We start from the raw sequence: 22,953 nt of genomic DNA, 5'->3' as shown, positions 1-22,953 counted from the left end.
TTTTTAAGTTTTTCTTCTGAAGAGTTTCACTCGGGCAATGGAAACTCAGGTGTAAAATCTCTGTGATGGCTAGACTATGTCCACATCTTTCCAAAAATAAGGTTTGGGGTTTGTTTTAAAGTTGTTTATCTTTATTTGTTTTTTTTTTTTTTTGCCCTGTTCTGCTTAGTAATAAATCCAAGCCTCCTCCCTGGGGTTAGAAGGAGATGAATTTACATCCATTTTAAACTGGTAGTAAGGAAGAGACTGTTGATATTTCTGCTAAACATGGCAGTTTTTATTAGATGACTCAAATTGAGCCACCCATGTTTTTTCACTTTTCTCTGAATCATGAGATTGCTAGTAGCAAAACCCAACATTTCCCTTGCTAGAAAAAGCAGATATGCAGGAGGAAAAAACGTTCCAAATAAGAGTATCAGAAAGTTAGATAATAATACTTAAACAACGATGATGTTCACTGACTCTCAGGAAAAGAAAACTGAAAGTAGGCTGTTGACACTGTTGAGTCTGTATGTTAACAAATCAAAGAACCTATTTCCAGATTTCTTATCATATTAAGGCTGTGAACTCCTTCATTGGTTAAGATATTATCTAAGTGTCTGACACTTATAGTTGAAAACATCCTCCTTTAACTTTTACCAATCCAATGGGTGGAAAAAAATGGTATGTTACTTCAGTTTGCATCTCCCCGGCATTTATTTTTTCAGTACTTGATCATCTTTTCAATACTTGACCATTTTGAATATTTTCTTCTATAAAATTTCTGTAAAATGTGTTTTTTGCCCCTTTTTTTTCATTTAACACTCTCCTCCCTCTTTTCACTTTTTCTCTTGCCAGGTACATGGATACACACACACACACACACACACACACACACACACACAGGCTCATTATTTTTTAAATAGTTACCTTTTTCTCTAGTCATATATAATACAAATATTTCTATCCCATATTTCATTTATCTTTGGTTTCACTTATGTTATCTTTTATTATTCATTTTTATTTTAGTTTCCATGTAGTCAATTATGTCTTTTCCTTTTATAACAGTTGGATTTCCTGTCTTATTTAAAACAGCTTCCATACTGTAAAGTCATAAAAATCTTTTTTCCCTAAATTTTCCTCTGACATTTAAATTGTTTTATGTTTCACAATTAGATATTTAATCAAGCTGTAATTTATTTTTGTATACGGTATGACACTGTGGTACAGCCCTGTCGTCTTCCAGATGGATAGATAATTACGCCAGCATCATTTCAAAAATAAACCATCATGGAATTTCCACTTCTGCCAAGTTACACTTTAGATGTCCACAGAAGCCCTTCTTAGTATGGCATACACAAAAATGCTGAATAAAACACAAATGAAAAATGTTTTTCTATTATATGATTAACCTGGTGGGGAAATAAATGAATTACTCAGCAACCAAAAATAAAATTCAGATCCAAAGAGATATCTGAGCACTAGGATGGCCATTTACCCTGGAGGCATCTGCCAGTCCTTGGTAGTTAAGTGCTTAGTTTATCAGACTTATATCACAAGATCAGGAGATAAAACATGGTTCCTGAAATCACAAAAGATCAGGTCAGAGATCCTAGTATAAATCAGTTAAATATGAATGGTATTACATTGAAAATAAAACTAAGTAGAAAATGTTCTGCAGAGAGACACTGGGTCTATATTCATCTATTTGTTTGTCTCAATCTTCACTTTCAGTAGAGCAGAAAAAAAATCTCTTCAAGAGATTCTCACCATAAGTGTGCATCTGTATAGGCACAGAATTCATGCTATATGTTGGCAAAAAAAAAAAAACAAACAACTAATCAAAACACTGAATAGATTTCAGTTGGTAGCACCTCCAGATACCTGGCAGAAACTAATATAAATCTGCTCTGGAGGAATATATTTTAAAATAGGCCTCAAAAGTTTCCTCCAGATATGATTCTCAAAACATGAGCTCACAATCAAAAAATTACAAAACACACAAGGAAAGTGGCCAACCAAGAATAGAAATCAGCAGATTCAAATTCATAGAAGCTGTAGATATTAAAATGACCAGAGACTCAAACATTAGAAAATATAGGGAAAAGGGTTTAAGATGCTTTAAGAATAGATACAAAAGGCCCAACTTAAACTAAATCAGTGATGAAACTGTGAAATTTATTAGAGGGCTCACAGACAGAACCCATTACAGGGACACACACCCAAAATATCTCTTGGAACTTTTTCAAAAAAATGGAACTCTTTCATTTATTATTTGTTTTTTCACCCTACAAACAACCTCCCTCCTCCATCCTCCACCCAAAAAAGTACACATTTGGGTAAATAAGTCTTTTTTTTTTATTGAAATGTAAATATTCTTTAAGAGTTAAGAATATATCATTTACTTTTGAAGCTGAATTTTTCCTACCAAAGTGGATTCTATCTTAATTTAAGAGGAAGTTGTGAATGGACACTCTGCATGAGTTACTGTGAAAGAGATTTAATAAAGCCTGAGAAGTAGTAAATCTAAAGTCACTGGAGTCAGGGCAAGACAAGCAGCCTCTGGAAAGGTGGGTAGATATTTTTGGAGTTTAAAAGAGTTGTTTTAATCTGGTCTAAAAATAAACAGTAATAAGAAATTAGGTTACACTGCATAAAATATGTTTCTCTTAATTGATTTGCATTGCTTGTATTTAATTGTAATTTTTAAATATATTTGGTATGCTGCCTAATGAAAATAATAACATATTTGCTATTAGTAGAGACATGAACTCCAAGCACTAGTCAAAACACAACTGTTTTTGGAAATGGTTGTTGGCTTTCAAGTTTACATAAGAAAAAACCCTCTAAATATTTGTGATAATAGTTGAACTTGAAGGTCACTCCAGTGACATCAAATATATCTAACAGAATAAGCTCCAGGGAAACAAGCAATTTTTTCTAATGTTATATGTCTACCAAACTATAAAATTACTTCTATCAAAAAAATTAACTCCTAAGGATTAAACCCACATGCAGTGTCAAAGAAGTACTTTTTTAAGGGCAAGTGATTGAATTTCATGTGATCTAAATCAAATCTTGGTTACAATGATCCAAATTAATTTGACTCTAATCCAATTTAGTATTAAAAATGAATGGGTAAGGTTTTAAAAGGCCATTAAAAAAAAAAACATTGTAAATTAAAATAGTAACTAGATTCTTAATATCAACAGATTGTTGAACTAGTAAATTAAAATAATAAATGTCCTTGCTGCATTTAAAATTACATTTTAAATATCAACTAAGCAGTGTTTCTTAAACTGTAAACACGTAAGCAACTTGTGTGATATGATTAGAATTTTTACTTAATGAAAGCACATGGAGTACCTTGCACATTTTACAAGTAAGAATATTTTGTAAAATTCTTATTTCAGATATGTGTGCATATGGGGGAAATTATACAAAATGTGTTTCTGTGTGTCACAATGGAAACCTGTACAAAAGCTACTAGTCTAAGAAGAATTAGAATCAAACACTTAAAAGGATTTTAGGAGGGCAAGAGTTTGTGGCTACAGATTTCCAGGTGCTGAGTTATAAGGACACCATCAGGAAGAGGAACTGGGGAGAAAACAGTCACAAGATGTATTCAGGGTAGGAATTTTGTCACAAAGAAATATAGTCAGAGATCAAGCATCATAAGCAGGACTCAAGGACAGAAAAGAGACAGCTGAAACATGACAAGAGTAGGCACTATGTCTGCACCAAGTCAGCCATCCAGAAATGACCCCATAGTCGGGTGATGGCTAAAAGAGCCAAGAGGTACCCACTGGGTTTCCAGCTGCAACTGAAAAGAGAATCCCAGGTTTTCTTCAACCTGTTCTGGTCACCTCTCCCCCTTTTCTTCTACCATTTTACTCATGAGTACGATGCAGCGTATTAAGTACTGTAGATATGTCACACTGTCTGCTTTTCAGAGCACGTTTATATATTTCATATATATGTGATCACATTTGAAATTGATAAATTCTCTTTAGGCAAAGCAGGGGATATCAGCCACACTTATTGATGACACAAAAACAGCAAAGTTACTGGCACTGGCTTCGTCACTGCTCAGTCTGAGGGTTCCCAACTCCTCTCCAACAGATGCTGTTCCAGACACAGCTAATAACCACTCAGCGCTACCTCACAGAGAACAATCCAATCCAAGATGACTGCACATGCAAGCCTACTCAACTGAATGTCAATTTGCCATACCACGCCACTAAAAGAAACAAATTCTTAGTTTAGTAAAAGAAATTTGATATCATTAAATGTCACAAAGCATTTCTTTGTAGACAAATTAATTACTAGCGTATATACCTTCCCAGTTATAAGTAACCTTTGAAAATTAATCAAGGTAATCCATTATATCAGTAGAGAAATCATGTTATAATCTCAATAAATCCATGAAAATACTTGAAATTATTAATATTCATTCATGATTTTTAAAAAGACTTTCCCCAAACTAGGAATAAAAGCAAATTTCCTTAGTTGATAACAATGGTCTACCAAAAAACAAACAAACAAAAAAAAAACCCTTCATACTTGATGGTAAAAGAGTGAGGGCATTCCTCCTAGAACCAGGAAAAAGACAAGAATATTTAACCACTCCTACTCATCATCATATTGGTAATCTTAGCCAGTGCAAAAAAAGAAAGAAAAAAATAAAATAAAATGCATAGAGACCAGAAAGGAAGATGTAAAATTGGCTGTACTGACAGACAAAATTATTCTGTATGTAGAAAATGTCAAAGAAATTTTTTAAAAGCTACTAGAATATGTTATTCTCATAAGCTTATAGGATATAAGGCCAATATATAAAATTAATTTTATTTTCATATACTGGCAGTTAACATTTAGAAATTGAAATGTCAAAAATACTATTTATGATAGCATCTAAAAACATGCAATACTTAGAGAAAAATCCAAGAAAATATGTATAAGATGTGTTTTCTGATAACTATAAGACACTAAGAGTAACTGAAGTAAAACTAAATAAATGGAAAAACATACTATGTTCATGGATCAAAAAAGTTAACATTGTTACATGACAATTTTCTCCAACTAATCCATACTCAACTCAATCTAATAAAAATTTCAGCATTGTATTTTTATGAAAGTTCTCAAAATGATTCTAAAATTTATTTTTTCCACTTTTTCTTTTTTTGTCTGTGCAGCGGTATGCTGGAGTTACCTGACCAGGGATCAAACCTGTGCACTCTGCAGTGGGACTGTAGTCTTGACTACTGGACTTCCAGGGAAGTACCAATTCCAAAATGGAAACGCAAATAACTTAGGATAGCAAATCAACTTGAACATAAATAAAGTTGGAAGGGTCATATTATCTGATTTGAATACTTACTATAAAGCTATAATAATCAAGAGTGTTTCATAGTGGCATAAGTATAGACATTTGGAGGCCAGAAATATACCATATACATATGGTCACTTTATTTTCAATCAAAAGGTCAAAGAAATTGAAAGGATGGATTTTGCAATAAATGATACTGGGAACAACTTCAAATACACATGGAAAAAATAAATATTCCACCTAACCTCACAAAATAACAAAAATTAAATTTAAACTAAACATGGGCTTAAATGTAAAAGCTGAAATGTTAAAATTCCTAGAAGAAGCCATAAAAGAAAATATTTATGACCTCTGGATAGATAAAGATTTCTTAGGACATCAAATAAATGAACCATTAATATTTTTTAAAAAAATAAAATGCACTTCATCAAATTTTGATCTTCTACTCTCCAAAAGATGCCTTTAAGGAAACAAAATGTCAAAATCCACAGAATGTGAGAAAATCCTCATAATACACCTATCAGATAAAGGACTTGTATTCAGAATATATAAAGAATCTTAAAGTCATCCATAAGAAGATATATGAATTTAATATGCAAAAGATTTGACACTTTATAAAGAAAGAAACATAAATGTCTAATATGCACAAGAAAAAAAATAATTTAACATGATTAACCATTAAGGCAATGCAAATGAAAACCACAGTGAAATACCACTACATAATCACTGGAATGTCCACAATTAAAAAGACTGATTATACTAAGTGCTGGGAAAATATGGACCAACTAGAACTATCAGACATTTCTATTGGGGATACAAAATGGTACAAGCAATTTGAAAACTATTTGGGAGATTAAATTTAAAAATTAAACATATAGTTATCATACGACCCTTCAATTCTACTCTTAGATATTTTCTCGAGAAGATGACATATATCCAAAGACTTGTACCCAGTTGTTCATAGCAGCTTTGTTAACAACAGCCTCCAGATGGAGACAACCTGAATCCCCATTGTGGATGGGTGTGTAAAAAGAACAAAGCAAAACATACAAAGGGATATTACCCAGCAGCCAAAAGGGAACAAGGTGCATGAATAAATCTCAAAAATAGGATGAATGAAAAGAGTCAAGTGCAAAATAATCTCCTCCATAGGACTCCTCTGATGTGAAACTCCAGGAAAAATAAATCTAATCTACAGGGATCAGAAAATCAGTTTCCTGGCTTTGGTGAAAGTGGAGACTGACTGAGAACATTTTGAGATAATAGAAATGTGGCAGTTACATAAATGTATGTGTCAAAACACATCGAACCATATACTTAAGATGTGTGCATTTCATTATATCTAAATTATACCTCATAAAATTGTTTGTTTTTTTAAGAAAGGCTGGTTCCCAACTGGACTTGAAGGTAGATTACAGGCATCTCAGTAGTTAGGCAGAATTTAGAGCTGAACTGGGAAGGATTCACATCCTGACTGCACTCAGTACCTTTAATTGGCCCAGCTGTATGTGAAACATTTTGTCCTCCTAGACATTTTGTTGCACAGTATTATCTTGTACCCCTACTGACTGGCAGAACATGTTCTTATGGATAATTCTTTATCAAGAAGACACATTAAAGACGTCATTGCCACAGACTAATATGGAGACTTTCCTTCCCCTCCGTCTTTTTGATCTTGGTCATGGGAAGAACATCATCAAATACAGGGGATCTTCATGTCTCTAGTCTACCAAAATCAGGGAAGAAAGTATATGGAAAATAAATTCTCGTATCACAATAGGTATCAAATGACTACCAAACCAAGGAAGTCTATGGAATCTGAGACAGAATAATTGCGGTGTAAAATCTAAGACTCCTAGTAGCTTTCAGGGATGAAACATTCCAAGTGTGACTTCTGAGGTTATAACACATAGGACAATGCTTTAGAATAATGTTTCCCAAAGAATGAGACAAGTATCAAAGGTGGTATATGAAATGATTTTATTGAAGTGGTAAACCAATATGATACTAAATAACATTAAATCACACAAGATTTTCTTCCCTGGTTCTCCTAGTTTTTCTGATTATGTATCAAAATGTCTCATTTCATGTCAGTATGTTTTTAACATGAGTATCTTCTCTTGAAAAGAAAATGTAAAATAGCTACCAGAAATACAGTCAGTACATTTGTTTGTTTATTTACTTATTTATCTTCTATTTATGCCAAGTAAACTTGTTTTTTGCATAAAGTAAATGTTCTCCAGTAAAAAGAAAAAAAAAAGGAGCTGTTAATTTATTAATAATAATAATACATTAAAAATACTATAGTAGAATATGGTGATATATGAATATCTGAGACTGGATAACAGTACTTTCAAATGTTCATTTGTGAAGAAGAATATCTATCTCTGTGTAGATACTAACATATTAAAGAAAATTTACTATCAGGACATTTTCATGTTATAAATTAGTTTTTAATTTGAATTGCTTACCTCTTTAATAGTCCCTCAAATTTCAGATTCCAGATAAAAGACCAGATTAAGATTTTTGTATCTTATAAATTAGGATGAAACTCCATGAAATTGTGGGAAAGGCAGCAATATATTCACCCAATAATAGAGGGTCAAATTCTACTCTTTCTGCTAACAAGTGCTCTCACTTGAGTGTGGGCAGACAAAGAAGATATGCAGAAGGCACCCATGAAAAAAAGATTCTGTTTCCATAAAAGTTGGCAATCTACTATTTTTAGTTTTGCTCTCTTTTCTCTTCTTTTTTCTTGGTATACATTTTAATTTCTCTCCTTTAAAAGGATACATAAAAGTTTATATTTTATTCTAGGTTCATTAATCACTTCAAAAAATACAATTCATGAGGACAGATTTCTTCAAAATTGTTATGCTGTTGTCAGTGTTTCGACAGTCTTGTACAATTTTTTAAAAAATCAACCTCAGCTAGGCTGTAGAGAATTTTAGCAAAAAAATAGAAAGAACTGTAAAACAGATTTCCTTATTTAAAGAAACATAAGACAGTTTGATTTCCATCATGCTTATAATTTCCCAAGAGTAAAATGAAATTTGGAATGAACAAAGATAAACCCTTTACCTGTTGGAAGGTGCAGTGTTATGTTGTTGCAAAAATCTGTGAAGCAGCATTCCGTTTTGGTAACATTGTTGGAACTATGACAGAAGACTTGTGCATTTAATTCTGGGAGAGAGACACAGGACTTGATCACCTGTTCCTTTCCATTGGTTAACATAACAGAAGCCCAACATGCTCCTTCTGTTTGGCAGGTAAAGTTTGAAGAGTCACACAAAAGACAAACACACTTCAAACCTGGAAAAGATAAGGCAAAACGCTTTAAGATGCGAAAGTTATCATGCAAAGAAAGTCAATCTTAATGAAAACTGAGAGACAGTTTAATAGCACTGGATAAAACATACATGCTAAAGCTGTTACTCTCTCTCAGTCATGTGCTTTATCAAAAGTGTTGCCCAATCATCACTTACTATTGCTTATATTTTTATAAGCAATCTCTTCAGTTGATACTGTATTTTTAAACAAGTTTCTCACCCTTGGTGTAAATCCCTCCTTTTTAAACTCAACCAGCTCATTCCTAAATCAGTAGTCCCTATGAAACACCAGGATACAGTAACACAGCAACCCAGAATTGCAGTCCAGCATCATCTGTAGAGCATTCAAGCACTGTTTAAGGCGCTCACTACCCAAGCAATCCAGTGTATTCTGTTCATGTACGATTTCCCCTTTAAACTTTAAAGTCAATGTGCTAAAAACACAAAGCTAACCGCAGACAGTCACAGCTTTAAAAACCTGTGTGACTCTTTACATTTATATTCTATGATATTTTAACAGTATTGTATTGTCACAGTGCCTTTAAGGCATTGATGAGCCCTTATATATCCCCCTTTTCACTAAAGAATACATCTTAGAATGAGTCATTTGAAGATAGACCATGACCTTCAGGCAAGTTTCTTTGAATGAATACATCTATTCAATAGAGCAAAACACATCAATTGTAGAATGCAATAAATCTACATCAATAAAAATTAGACTTTGTTAATCTGTTCCCTTCACAAGTTTCCACAACATTCCCCACTTAATAAACACACACACACACACACACACACCCCACATTAACTCACATGATCAAAGTAGTAGAGTACTTCTGTTCTGATGTAAAATATCTATCATGAACAATCCAGTGGTTGTGAGTAACTTATTCAAATTTCATTTGAATTACTTTTAAATAGAACAGTACTGAATAACCCTTTTGTATCATTACTTAATGAAGGTTTTTGTTAAATCACAACACCCCCCTGCAATATCTGAATGTCCAAAGTTTTTCCATCCAACTGTTTTTACTCAAATTAGTCTTAAAATTGCTAATTACTCAAATTGGAGCTGATTTTATACCTGTAAAATATTTGATACATTAATGGCTATTTTTATACTCAACTTCAAATATCAATGTAAGCAATACAGATAATATTTCTATATAATTGCATGTGTAAGAAAGAAAAACCACATATTGATTAATAGAAATTCTCTCTTCTTTTGATAATTTTTCTTGACCAGTAAAATACTGTCTCTATAACCATTTTTATTATTACATACTAAGGGACTTAAAATCATGAAATAAAATACCATTTTGTTATGAACACTGGACCAAGCATAACAGGTTACTCTTCTATTTATACCACTGGTTATCAATGTAAATAAATATAATCTTTTGTTGATATTTATTTGCTGTGGTAGAACCTTATAATGTAGACTGGGATTCAATAGAACTAGATATATAAAATGTAGATGATTTGAAAATGTTTTAAGTCACTTTTTCTGCAGAAAACAGAGCTCATATAATTAAGATCCATCCACCTAGGTATCTTCTGACAGTAGAATCTCTCTCTCTAGCATCTTCTGATTCAAATTTGACAGAGGCCTTCATATTTGACTATTGCTTGCCTCCTCTGTGCCTCCATTTCCTTATATGAAAGATAAGGGATTCCTCCTCATAGGGCTGTTATGGAAAATAAAAATTGAAGCCCTTAGAATAATGCCTGATACCTAGAAAGCACTATGTCAATTAGTGACTACTAATTACTATGTAATTAGTGACTATGTCTCATTTTACTGGAGAAGTTAGAGCTAGTTGTTCTATCAAACAATCAAAATACATTTGTAATTCATATAGGAATGACTGAATGAACTAGGTACACAGACCATTGGAAAAACATTACAAAGAAATGCATCTCCTTTCATACTGCCGAGTGAGTTGAATGTTCTCATTCTTTTAATGGCCCAGGCTAGATCCCAGATGATGACACAGCAGGACGATCTGGTGATAGTATAGATAAAGAATTCAGGAAAAGAGGAAGGTTCCAGTCCTAGCTCTATCACTCCCTTGCTGATTGACTTTGAAGGTCTTTAACCTTGCAGGGTTTCAGTGCCTTCCTCTGAAAATGGGAAATGAACCAGGGGAGAGGCAGTAGGTCCAGAAATTCTGAAGTTTAACTGAGTATTATTTATTTTACGATTCTATTAAATTACAACTTATGGAAATTTACAATCACAAAGTATGGAAAGCTCTTTTAAAGTTAAAAAAACCTATCCTACTGTGGTTATTCTTCAGTCTCATACTTTAAGCATTTGAAGTTGGGAAGAATAAATTTCCCAACACATAGTCTCAAAACATTTGTTACTACACTCCTCATCAGCGTCCTTGAATTTTTATTTCCAAGAGAAGCATAGCCTGGAAATCAAGGCACATAACTTAGGGCTATGGGTCTACTGAGTAAAGACAAGCATAAGGTACTCAGCAGCCAAACATATGCTGGTCTCATGTGTGCTTATCATTGCGTGTAATTCCCAGTGCAACCAGAGGAGTTGGTTGTCACTCTCTCCATTTTACAGATAATGAAATGAGGCTCAAAAAGATCAACTGACTGAATTTATGCATCAGTCATTAGACTACTTAAACAAGGTTGTTTCTATCCTACCAAAGCTGATATTATTTTAAAAACAAGATGAGTGCAAAAACCATCTTCCCACCTCACCAGTTTCTAGCGATGGTAAATAAAATATAACTTATTATAACATTTATATTTTATATATAAGAAAATATTTTACTTTTAGAATAAAATATAATTCTAATACAGCAAAACAAATTAAAATAACTTAACAATGGACAATTGAGATTTTTATCTTTATTGTTCAAATAATCTTTTTAAACAAAATCTACCTATTTTTTGAGAGACAGGTAGTCAAATATCCTGTGCCTCACATCTAGTATAAATAACCTTACCTTTCAGTTGGTTTAAGTGTTTTTTAAGTGTAAGTTTCTAAAGTATACCTAATCAATACTTTCTCTTGGAAGCATTACTAGCTCCTTATAGAAATGATTACATAATAGTTCTTATCAAGGAATAATGTAGATACTCACTGAATGTTTAACAGGCTATAAAAATATCCCTCAGTTTAAAGTAAAAGGTACCAATCAGAAGAATAATACAGACCAAAGTGATACAGTTAAGTCATAGTAAATGACATGTTGACTTTAAATCCTACACAATAGAAAACACTGACAAAATTGAGAATCTATTGATAATAATGGCTTCAAACAATTGCTAAATGTCCTCATTTACTCCAAGTCAATTAGCTCGACTATATATCACTGACAGAGAACAAACAGCAAACTAAAAAGAACCTAAGGTGTGTATCTAATACACAATCGACAACATAGTTAATCTTGCACATAGTGAATTGGTGGGAAATAAAAAATGCAAGACTCAACATAGAATTCTAGTGTTACCAGTTAAAACATAGGTTGCCATTAGAGACAAGACACGTTCATATTTTGTTTTTTTAAAAATTGACGTTAATTGAGTCAATTGCACTAGAATATCCTACGATAGGATAATCTGTTAGCAGACAACAGGTCAGACTCAACATTTATTTATTTTATACTTTCTCATTATACTGTCCTTGAGTCATACAGAAAGGGATTGCAAATGAAGTTGAAGAAGAAGGTAATTACCCGTAATAAGGAGGCCTATTAGACTTTTCCCCACAAGGAAGATTGCACTTTTCTTGTGTCTCCTCCCACCCTTTTAATTATCCTCTTCTTCCCCCTTTTTGCCAATTAGTCTATAAAAGCCAAGACATCTGTTACCCACAAGACATCTGTTACCCACATGAAACCAAAGGATGTGAACATTCTTAATCAACCAGAAAATAAATGTTCATCCATATTTACACGTGAGGGCAAGCATATCCTGGCGTCTGGAAATGCAAAAACCATCAGATTACATAAAAGAACCAAATGTATCACTTGTGTTTGTGTGCTATTCTTACTCATAATATTCGGTGGGGAAATATTAACTGTTTTGAATTAGATACTATTTTCAATAAACTGATTTCCTACATTTGGGGGCTATATGCTAACACGTCTATTGGCCAGTGCCTTACCCAAATTTCTGATACATCCCCTTTCTTCTTTTCCAGAAATTAGTTGATTCAATGTCCCTAATTTGGGAGTTGGATATTAAACAAAATATTTTTTTAATTTAGAAAACTGTCTCAAGCTTGACCTGCTGCCTTTCAGCATTTGCAGTCTTCTGAGTTAACAAAAGAATAATTCAAGCTCATCAGTGTGCTGAATATGAAAAGTATAGCAACAAGAAAGGAGCCAGGACAACCAGAACTACTGTCTGTGAAATAAAGCTAGACAGGGTCAAAGGAAACCAGGCAGGGATCTGTCTTCCCTTTTTATTTCTTTTCAAATTTTTATTTTCTTGTCATGTAGTCATTTCAAAGTATTTGCCTTTCTTAATGGCAAGAAAGAATAGAGAAAGAACGTAGCTTTAATAAAATATTAGTTTAGTTTAGTGCTAAGTCATTTCAGTCATGTCCAATTATGTGCAACCCCATGGACTATAGCCTGCCAGGCTCCTCTGTCCATGAAATTCTCCAGGCAAGAATACTGCAGTGGGTTGCCATGTCCTTCTCCAGAGGATCTTCCCAACCCAGGGATCCAACCCACGTCTCTTACATCTACTGCTTTGGCAGGCGGGTTCTTTACCACTAGTCCCACATGAGAAGTCCCAAATGCAAACTTTTTGGCCAAATGACCCTTCAGCTGAAATTCAACTTCTAGAATTTTATTTGCCCAGATATATCCAAAGAAATTCATAACTCCTAAAATATTGTATACCAAACACAAAGGAAAATTATTCCTTTGTGCCAAGTGGCTATTATGTTCCCTGTTTAAGAAGGTCTCACTCTCCTAACTGAGAAGGAATGGAACTACCCTAACAGGAGAGATTCTACCCAGGACAACTGCTTTCACCTCCAGTTGCAGGGTTCAATTTAGGAAGAGTCCAGCACATCTTGAATTCTAGTACTTGCCACTCAGAATATCCTCAACCCAAATCCTGGGTTCAATGCCTGGATCAGAAAGATCCCATGGAGGAGGGCATGGCAACCCACTCCAGTATTCTTGCCTGGAGCATTCCATAGACAGAGGAGCCTGGATGGCTACAGTCCATGGGGTAGCAAAGTCAGACACCACTGAGCGACTAACACACACAAAGACCCCTCCAGTTTTACAGCCCTCTGTTAGTCTGAGCTCATTCTCAACTTAAGTAACTTTAGGGTTATCATATCTATGACAGACAGAAAGCTGGGGTTAGAAACATAAGCACCCAGTGAAGGACAGGTTTGCATTCCCATATTCATACACTGATATTTCAGTGGGTGAGCTGATCCTACCAATTTATAATCCAACAAAACTTCTCCTGTCAATATTACAGGTTATCTTGCCCTATATTCATCATATGAGAATCCATTGTTCTTTCCAGTGTCAACATGATATTTGGGAGAAGTAGAGAAAAGTTCAAAGCCTCTCTGAATTGGTGTAGACATCAAGACTCGATTAATCCCTAAAATCACAATATATACACAATTACAACTTTAGACTTTGACTATAATCATGTAGTGAAAAAAAGGACTGACTCTATTTGGAGTCTCCTGTAGCAAAGTATGTCAAAGAAAAAGTTGTTCCTAATCACAAGACATGTTTCTTCTGCTAACGTCCCATATAATTCTGCCTTAAATTGAGAAGCTATTTTTTTACTTCGGCAGCCTAAGTGGCTCTTTATCAAACTTTTATTTCAAGTCCTGAGATCTGTACTGTCCCCTTAGGAGAAGACTAATTCTCAATGGATTCTAATTACAATCCAATTGCATTGAATAAAACAAAATCTACAACTGTTATTATAACCTGCCACTACTGCTAAGTCGCTTCAGTCGTGTCGGACTCTTAGCAACCCCACAGACGGCAGCCCACCAGGCTCCCCCTTCCCTGGGATTCTCTAGGCAAGAACACTGGAGTGGGTAGCCATTTCCTTTTCCAATGCATGAAAGTGAAAAGTGAAAGTGAAGTCGCTCAGTCGTGTCCGACTCTTAGCGACCCCATGGACTGTAGCCCACCAGGCTCCTCTGTCCATGGGATTTTCCAGGCAAGAGTACTGGAGTGGGGTATCATTGCCTTCTCCGTTATTATAACCTAATAGACTACAAAGTCTGGATTCTTCCAAATCCTTGAACGTCATTTCTTATAACTAAGCCTCCTAGACCCACTTGTCTCCATTTTATAGCTCTAAATAACAAGTTTCTTTCCCACATCATGACCTTGCCACTATGGAGTCAAAGTTCCTCCAAAACATTTAAAATAGAACTATCATGAGTGTGTGCTCTGTGCTAAGTCACTTTAGTCATGTCTGACTCTTTGAACCCTATGGACTGTAGCCCGCCAGGCTCCTCTGTCCATGGGATTCTCCAGGGAAGAATACTGGAGTGGATTGCCATGCCCTCCTCCAGGGTGTCTTCCTGATCTAGGGATGAAACCTGTGGTTCATTATGTCTCCTGTATTGGCAGGCAGGTTCTTTACCCCTAGAGTCAACTGGGAAGCCCAGAATTATCATATGATTAAGCAATTCCACTTCTGCATTTCTATCCAAAGAAAACAAAAATACAAACAGGAAAAGATATGTGTACCCCATGTTCACTGCAATCTTATTTACAATTGCCAAGATAGGGAAAGAAGCTAGGTGTCCATCAACAGATGAATGGATAAAGAAAATTTGGTATACACACACAAACACACATTCTCACACACACTGGAATATTATTCAGCCATAATAAGAAATGAAGTCTTGCCATTTGTGACAAGGATGGACCTTGAACATTGTGCTAAGTGAAAAAAGGCAAAGACTAATATATGATTTCATCTATATGTAGAATCTGAAAATAAAGTCTTATTATAATATATGGTGATAAATGTAAACTAGATTTTTTAAAAAGGATATTGTATTCGTTAAGGTTTTCCAGAGATACAGAACCAGTAGAACATATATACACACACATGTATACATATATCTATAGATATAAACATCTATATCTACAAACAGAGAGATTCAGTTTAAGAAACTGGCTCACTAGATTGTGGAGGCTGACAATTCCAAATCTGCAGGTTAGGCCAGCAGGAAGGAGACCTAGGGAAGAGTGGATGTTGCGCCTCAAGTCTGAAGGTGGTTTGAGGGCATAATTCTTTCTTCTGCAGAACTTAGTTTGTTTTCCTCATAAGGCCTTTAACTGATTTGATGAGGCCCACCCAGTAAAGGACTTCCCTGGTGGCTCAGACAGTAAAGCGTCTGCCTACAGTGCAGGAGACCTGGGTTCGATCCCTGGGTCAGGAAGATCCTCTGGAGAAGGAAATGGCAACCCACTCCAGTACTCTTGCCTGGAAAATCCCATGGACTGAGGAGCGTAGTAGGCTCCTCAGTCCATGGGGTTGCAAAGAGTCGGACACGACTGAGCGACTTCACTTCACTTCACCCAGTAAAGGAGAGTAATCTGCTTTACTCAGAGACTATTGATTTAAATGTTCAGTTCTCTTCAGTTCAGTCAATCAGCCGTGTCCGACTCTTTGTGATCCCATGAATCACAGCACACCAGGCCTCCCTGTCCATCACCAACTCCCAGAGTTCACTCAGACTCATGTCCATCGAGTCAGTGATGCCATCCAGCCATCTCATCCTCTGTCTTCCCCTTCTCCTCTCGCCCCCAATCCCTCCCAGCATCAGAGTCTTTTCCAGTGACTCAACTCTTCGCATGAGGTGGCCAAAGTACTGGAGTTTCAGCTTCAGCATCATTCCTTCCAAAGAAATTCCAGGGCTGATCTCCTTCAGAATGAACTGGTTGAATCTCCTTGCAGTCCAAGGGACTCTCAAGAGTCTTCTCCAACACCACAGTTCAAAAGCATCAATTCTTCAGCGCTCAGCTTTCTTCACAGTCCAACTCTCACATCTATACATGACCACTGGAAAAACCATAGCCTTGACTAGACAGACCTTTGTTGGAAAAGTAATGTCTCTGCTTTTGAATATGCTATCTAGGTTGGTCATAACTTTCCTTCCAAGGAGTAAGCGTCTTTTAATTTCATGGCTGCAGTCACCATCTGCAGTGATTTTGGAGCCCAGAAAAATAAAGTCTGACACTGTTTCCACTGTTTCCCCATCTATTTCCCATGAAGTGATGTGACCAGATGCCATGATCTTCGTTTTCTGAATGTTGAGCTTTAAGCCAGATGTTAATCTCATCTTAAAAATAACTTCACAGCAATATCCATACTGATGGTTGATCAAAAATCTGGGTACCGTGGTTTAGTCTAGTTGACTTGTAAAATTAACCATCACAAATATTTACTATGTATCAAACACCATGGTAAGAAAGAGGTAGGGAGAAGAGCAAAAAGGCTATTCTCTAAATGAATAGCAGTGTTAAAGGATATTACTGCTGCTACTGCTAAGTCGCTACAGTCGTATCCGACTGTGCAACCCCAGAGACAGCAGCCCACCAGGGTCCCCCGTCCCTGCGATTCTCCAGGCAAGAACACTGGAGTGGACTGCCATTTCGTTCTCCAATGCATTAACGTGAAAAGTGAAAGTGAAGTCGCTCAGTCGTGTCCGACTCTTTGCGACCCCATGGACTGCAGCCTACCAGGCTCCTCCGCCTATAGGATTTTCCAGGCAAGAGTACTGGAGTGGGGTGCCATTGCCTTCTCCGAAAGGACATCACTACAGTGTGCTAAATGGAGCCAGAGGTGGTATACAGTGTATTAGGACACAGCGGCTGAATGTTTCTTAATTCAGCACTGGAGGGGGAGGATAGGTAAGGGAGGCTTCTTTGAGGTAAGTCTTGAGGAACACAATTATTCTTCACCAACCCCAGTCTCCCCACGACCCCCACCGCCATCACCCACCCCCATCCCCCCCCACCACACACACCCCTGCCATTCAGGATACCTGTCCCACCCCACTCTCTTCGCAGTCCTCAAATTAGCTCCCAGTCAGTCCCACCAGCCTGGGTAACCATGAGCAGTCCTCACCCACTGGACAGTGGGGAAATAGCTCCTCTTGTGGGGTGAAATACATGGGAAGTAACTTGTCTCCACTTTACCAACATGTTCCTGTAACACCCACTCCGCAGATGGAACTCCATTCTCAGTCCAAGCATCTTGGCGTCCAGAGCACCACCCTCCCAAGGCCCCTCTGGACTCTGCTACTATCTAGGAAGGTTCGGTCACCTTCCCCAGAGTTGCAGTTTGGGGGTTGGGCCCTCCTCCAGCGCAGGGCCCGGTAACTTCCACCTCCTGTTCGCCTGCTGGGTTTTCAGGTCCTCCCCGGGGTCGCCGGGACACGAAGGATGGTCAGCCGGGCCTTGGCGTGAGTGAATTCCGGACTGTGTCAGCTCAGCCTGGCTTCTCCCCTTGCCTCCCAAGAGAGTCTCAGTCCAGAGATGCCTTCCCGGGGATCCCGGGTGCCACCTAGCGGCAGCAGAGAGAAGACGCCGGCTTCTTTTTACAGGAACCATTCCTGAAGAGCGTTCCTCAAGCCTCGTTAATCTGCCATCCTTGGTTTTCTGTTATTTGACACTTAAAAGGAAAGTGAACGTCGCTCAGTCGTGTCCTACTCTTTGGAACCCCATGGACTAGTCCATGGAATTCTCTAGGCCAGAATACTGGAGCGGATAGCCTTTCCCGTCTCCAGGGGATCTTCCCAATCCAGGGATCGAACCTAGGTCTCCCGCATTGCAGGCGGTTTCTTCATCAGCTGAGCCACAAGCCGTAACACTCTGGCAATGCAGGAGATGCGGGATCTGAGGAGGAAGTGGCAACCCATTCCAGTCTTCTTGCCTGGAGAAGACCATGGACAGAGGAGCCCAGCGGGCTACAGTCCAAGGGGTCGCAGAGTGGAGCACGACTGAGGGACTGAACATACATACGTATAGGGAGTACGACTTTTCTAGAAACAAATCAACGCAGTGGTGACTTGAATGCGCTTCTCCATTGGAAAAGTGGGCTTCTGCTCTCCAATTCCCTTGACTGTCACACCCCTAGCCCAGGGAAAGGGCTTTGAAAGCTGCTGCTTGCTAGATCAGAATTTATTAAAAGAAATCTCTTGCTTGCCCCACAAGATCCCAGCTATCCAAATACTGCTAGCAAAGTTTTTCCAAATTGTAAGAAAAGAAAAATTGATAATTAAGCCTTTAAGTCTTATTGGCATATTCAGTAAGATCCCATTGCCCATTGAGCAGTTATGTTGATGTTCCTATAAAATCATACTTGACAATACTGATTACTAGATTTGGGGATATCACCCGCCTGTAAAAATCTCAAAAATAATTCTAGGACTTAATCAAAGATTGAAATAATTTTTGCTTTCCCAAGGAAGAACATTGGAAAAAAAGCAATTTCTACTACCATCATTTTCAAAAAGAAAGGGAATTATAAAACCAACCAAGTAAGTAAGGATATAAATCATAGATCTAAGACAGGGCTTAAAAGATCAAGGATATCTTTAAAATTTTTCAAATGTTGAAAAATAATTGCTATTATGTTACATTTCTTTGTCTTTTTCTGATACAAACTGTCAATCTGGGGGTGGACTGTGCATCAAAAAGTGGAACTCAGAGTGTTCAACCTGTTCCTAAACTGTTTTGTTGATGATTAATGGCCACAATCCACACAGGAATTTTCTCTTAAATGGAAGAGGCAACCATTCATAGTGCTGTTTCTATTCAATATGAAATGTTCAAAAAAAGAAAAAAAAACCTGAATAAAGCTGAATAATAAAAGCCATGCATCCCAAGCTACAAAGAAAGCTAATAGTAGGAGACCAGTGTTTGATTGTTTTCTTTGCTCAGAAAACAAATTGCTGGGCCTTCTGGGCTCAACTCAATGAGCTCACCCTAGGCAAATGCTCACCTGCCATTGAGTCACTGTGTAAATGCTTCCACCATTATAGGGACACAGATATTAATACTGTATTTGATCAGTCTGCACTTTCAAGTCTATTTTATTGGACAGTGGGTTTTTTTTTTTTTAATTATAATAGACCTGTGTTCAATATACTGCTTCTCAAATCTATGATGAAGTCTTGATCAGAACACATCACATAATTTTAATATTGTTTCCATGAGATTATTACCAATTATAACCAACTCCTGAAGGATATGATTTCCAGCAACATCTTGTAGTGATAAGCATGGAGAAATAAACCTATGTAAAGAAAAGAATAGCCCAGAGTCCTGATTTAGCCCAGTGTATTTAGGAGATGGGGGTGTTAATCCTAGCTCTAGTAACATGAACTTTGAGGCTTCAGTGACCTCAATTGATCCACCCAAGAAAGAATGGTGGCTCAGACGGTAAAGAATCTGCCTGCAATGCAGGAGAATCGGGTTCGATCCTTAGGTCAGAAAGATCCCTTGGAGAACAGAATGGCTACCCACTCCAGTACTCTTGCCTAGATAATTTCATTGCCAGAGGAACCTGGTGGGCTCCAGTTCATGAGAGTCACAAAGAGTGAGACAAGACTAAGCAACTAATACACACACACACACACACATACACACACACACATACACACACTGTCCTTCCCAGTTCTAAAGTTCTATGACTTTATTGTGAATGCATTGATGGCCACCAGGCAGTATGAGACAGAGCAATGTGAATGAACGCATATCCAAAGAACAAAAAAGTTATATTAGAATCTTAGTTCTCAAAGAAACCTGTTCAGAAGAATATTACATTATTCTGATAAAGACTGAATTTATAAATCAGAGTTTATACTTTGGAATTCCACTGAGTTGTAGAAGCCTAGTTTTGTGTTTTCAAGCTCACTGAAGTTGAAAAGATAGAAATCGTGTAGGAGAAGATCACAGAGAATTTGGTGATGAAGGGAAAACAGAAGACATATTTCATCTATTTGTGAAAAATGGAATAAAACACAGAAAGTTGACACAAATGTAAAGTTTTAAAAGCTAAAGAAGCTCTGGTTTATTTAAAGGAGGCAATTAAAAATAATCAATCAAGAAAAGAGTAACTAATAATTACCAAACTACAGGACTAAAAGAATAGGTAGATAGAAAAAGAGACAAAACAGCCTCACATTTGGAATGAAAGTAGCAAATAAAATTGAAAAGTTAGTCTTCAGAGTTCTCAAGGGCTCACTTGTCAGAAATTTTTATCACAATCCACATTTCTTAATTTCTATGATCAGATATGGTAAAGAATAGATAATTCTCAATCTAGAAATAAAAGGAAACTATACAAAGTAAGAAGCTGCTCTAACTAAAAATAGAGTGAGAAGTGAAGAGTTGAAAGGGGAAGAGGAGGGCAAGTGATTTAAAAGGAAGTTTTATTTAGGGCTGATCCCAACTTTCCCACACTGACCCCAAAACTGAAAAGTTTATTTAGCTTGGATACTATGAAGAAAACTTATACTGTACAGGCATAAAAGGGGCAGCATTATCTGCTCCTCTATTAAAAAAAGTTGAGTAGGAGTGGAAGCTGATGAATGGGAGATGGAATTTTTAAATTCATAATTTTAAAAATATATGTAATTCTCAGACTTTGAGGGGTTATCATAGCTTCTATGAAAGGTGGGTTACATGGCTTTCTCTGGAATTATGTTTTCTTTCTGGGCTTTCATAGTTGCTCAGAGGGTAAAGAATCTGCCTACAATATAGAAGACCTGGGGCCAATCCCTAGGTGAGTAAGATTCCCTGGAGAAGGGAATGGCAACCCACTCCAGTATTCTTGCCTGGAGAATTCCATGGACAGAGGAGCCTGGCAGGCTACAGTTCATGGGATCACAAAGAGTCAGACATGACTGAGCAACTAACATTTTTGTTTATCAAGGTATTATTAAACAAAATAACTCCTTGCTTTTTTCCAACTATGCAAATATATTTCAAGACATAAAAATGAAGAAATACAAGAAATGAGAGGACCTTGGAAGGCTCAACTCATATTAAGCCAAAAAACAGAGAAAGTCTAAGGCAGGTTGTCCAGAGTTTTGCTGCTATTGTCATGATAAGCCAGTATAAAACAAAACAAAAAACTATAGCAAAATAATAAAAACAACCCTTATCTTTGTAGCTCTCTTCATTTGGATTTAACATTGTGGGAATTCAGCAAGGTGTAGGGAGAGGATTCTCTGCTTCAGAAGACTCCACATCTGTATTTGAAATCCTGAGTCACTCGCCTGACCAGCTGCATAACCTAGGAAGTCTCTACACCTCTCTAAACATGACTATGCACTGGGGAAGCAGGGACAATAATTCTAATCTCACAAGGTTTGGTGATTAAGAGAGCTATTTTATATAAGACATGTGACACACAGATGTTAAAAACCTAAAAATTAAGTTCCTGCTATTATAAGTTATTGACTATTACCTGTTCAGAGCTCATCATTCAAAGCCCAAACCACACTCCTTGAATGTAACTGTGACTATTTAACTCTTTATGGCTTTGATTAACGTTTTCTTTGGTGGTGAAACTGCAGCACTACCGTGATAAAATCAGCAGCTTCAACTCCAAATAGACTTTCTTTGTCTTAAAAACAAAAACAAAAAACGTTGGCATCTGAGCATGATCAAAGAGTAGAAGGATCTAGAATCCTAACTCTCATATTGATTGCTATACTAAAATTTTTCTCAAATTTTATATAAAATTATACTAAACTTAACTATAATTATAATACTATAATTAACTATACTAAAATTTTTCACAAAAATGATTCTACTAAAAAGTAGAATCAATGACTTCTTCAGTTTGACAAAATATATTTGAAAAAGACAAGTATATCAGTAGAGAAATGAATGAAGTAGATGAACAGAGAAAGAAAAACTGTCAATAAACATGAAAAGATTTGATCTCATTAATAATCAAAACAGAAAATTAATACAGCAAAGATGTAATTTTTATTTAATATTATTTTGTAAGTTATAACACCCAGAAGTGAAAGAGGGGATCAATTACATTTCATCTTTATACATAGATGGAGTTTCATTTACAAACTTTAGGGAATACAATTTGACATATTTGCCTCAAGAGTCCTAAAAATGTTTATCATCTTTGCAGTTGTATTCCCACTTCCTCTATATGAAATAATCAGAAAAACAAAATTTTATTTAAAATTTCTACTGCAGAATTATTTCACAAAAGTAAAAAATGGAAATAACCTACATATCTCCAAATCAAAATGTTTAAATAAATTTTGATAATACATATGATGGCATCAGATCA

General features: G+C 36.3%; 1 protein-coding gene across 2 annotated transcripts in view; it reads right to left on the bottom strand.

Moving 5' to 3' along the window:
* The window catches only part of ACVR1C (activin A receptor type 1C), an 85,109-nt gene that overhangs the window by 46,698 nt on the left and 15,458 nt on the right, over window positions 1-22,953 (bottom strand). The window contains exon 2 of one of the 2 annotated variants that reach the window (NM_001192879.2): window positions 8,390-8,620. In NM_001192879.2, coding sequence (NP_001179808.2) covers window positions 8,390-8,620 — 231 coding nt within the window. Of the gene's footprint in view, window positions 1-8,389; window positions 8,647-22,953 lie in introns of those variants that run through there. The other variant, XM_059875631.1, reaches the window with a different exon arrangement.

The sequence above is a fragment of the Bos taurus genome, chromosome 2, assembly GCF_002263795.3.
Source record: "Bos taurus isolate L1 Dominette 01449 registration number 42190680 breed Hereford chromosome 2, ARS-UCD2.0, whole genome shotgun sequence".
Classification (NCBI taxonomy): Eukaryota; Metazoa; Chordata; class Mammalia; order Artiodactyla; family Bovidae; genus Bos; species Bos taurus.
This window is presented reverse-complemented; position numbering and strand designations above follow the sequence as displayed.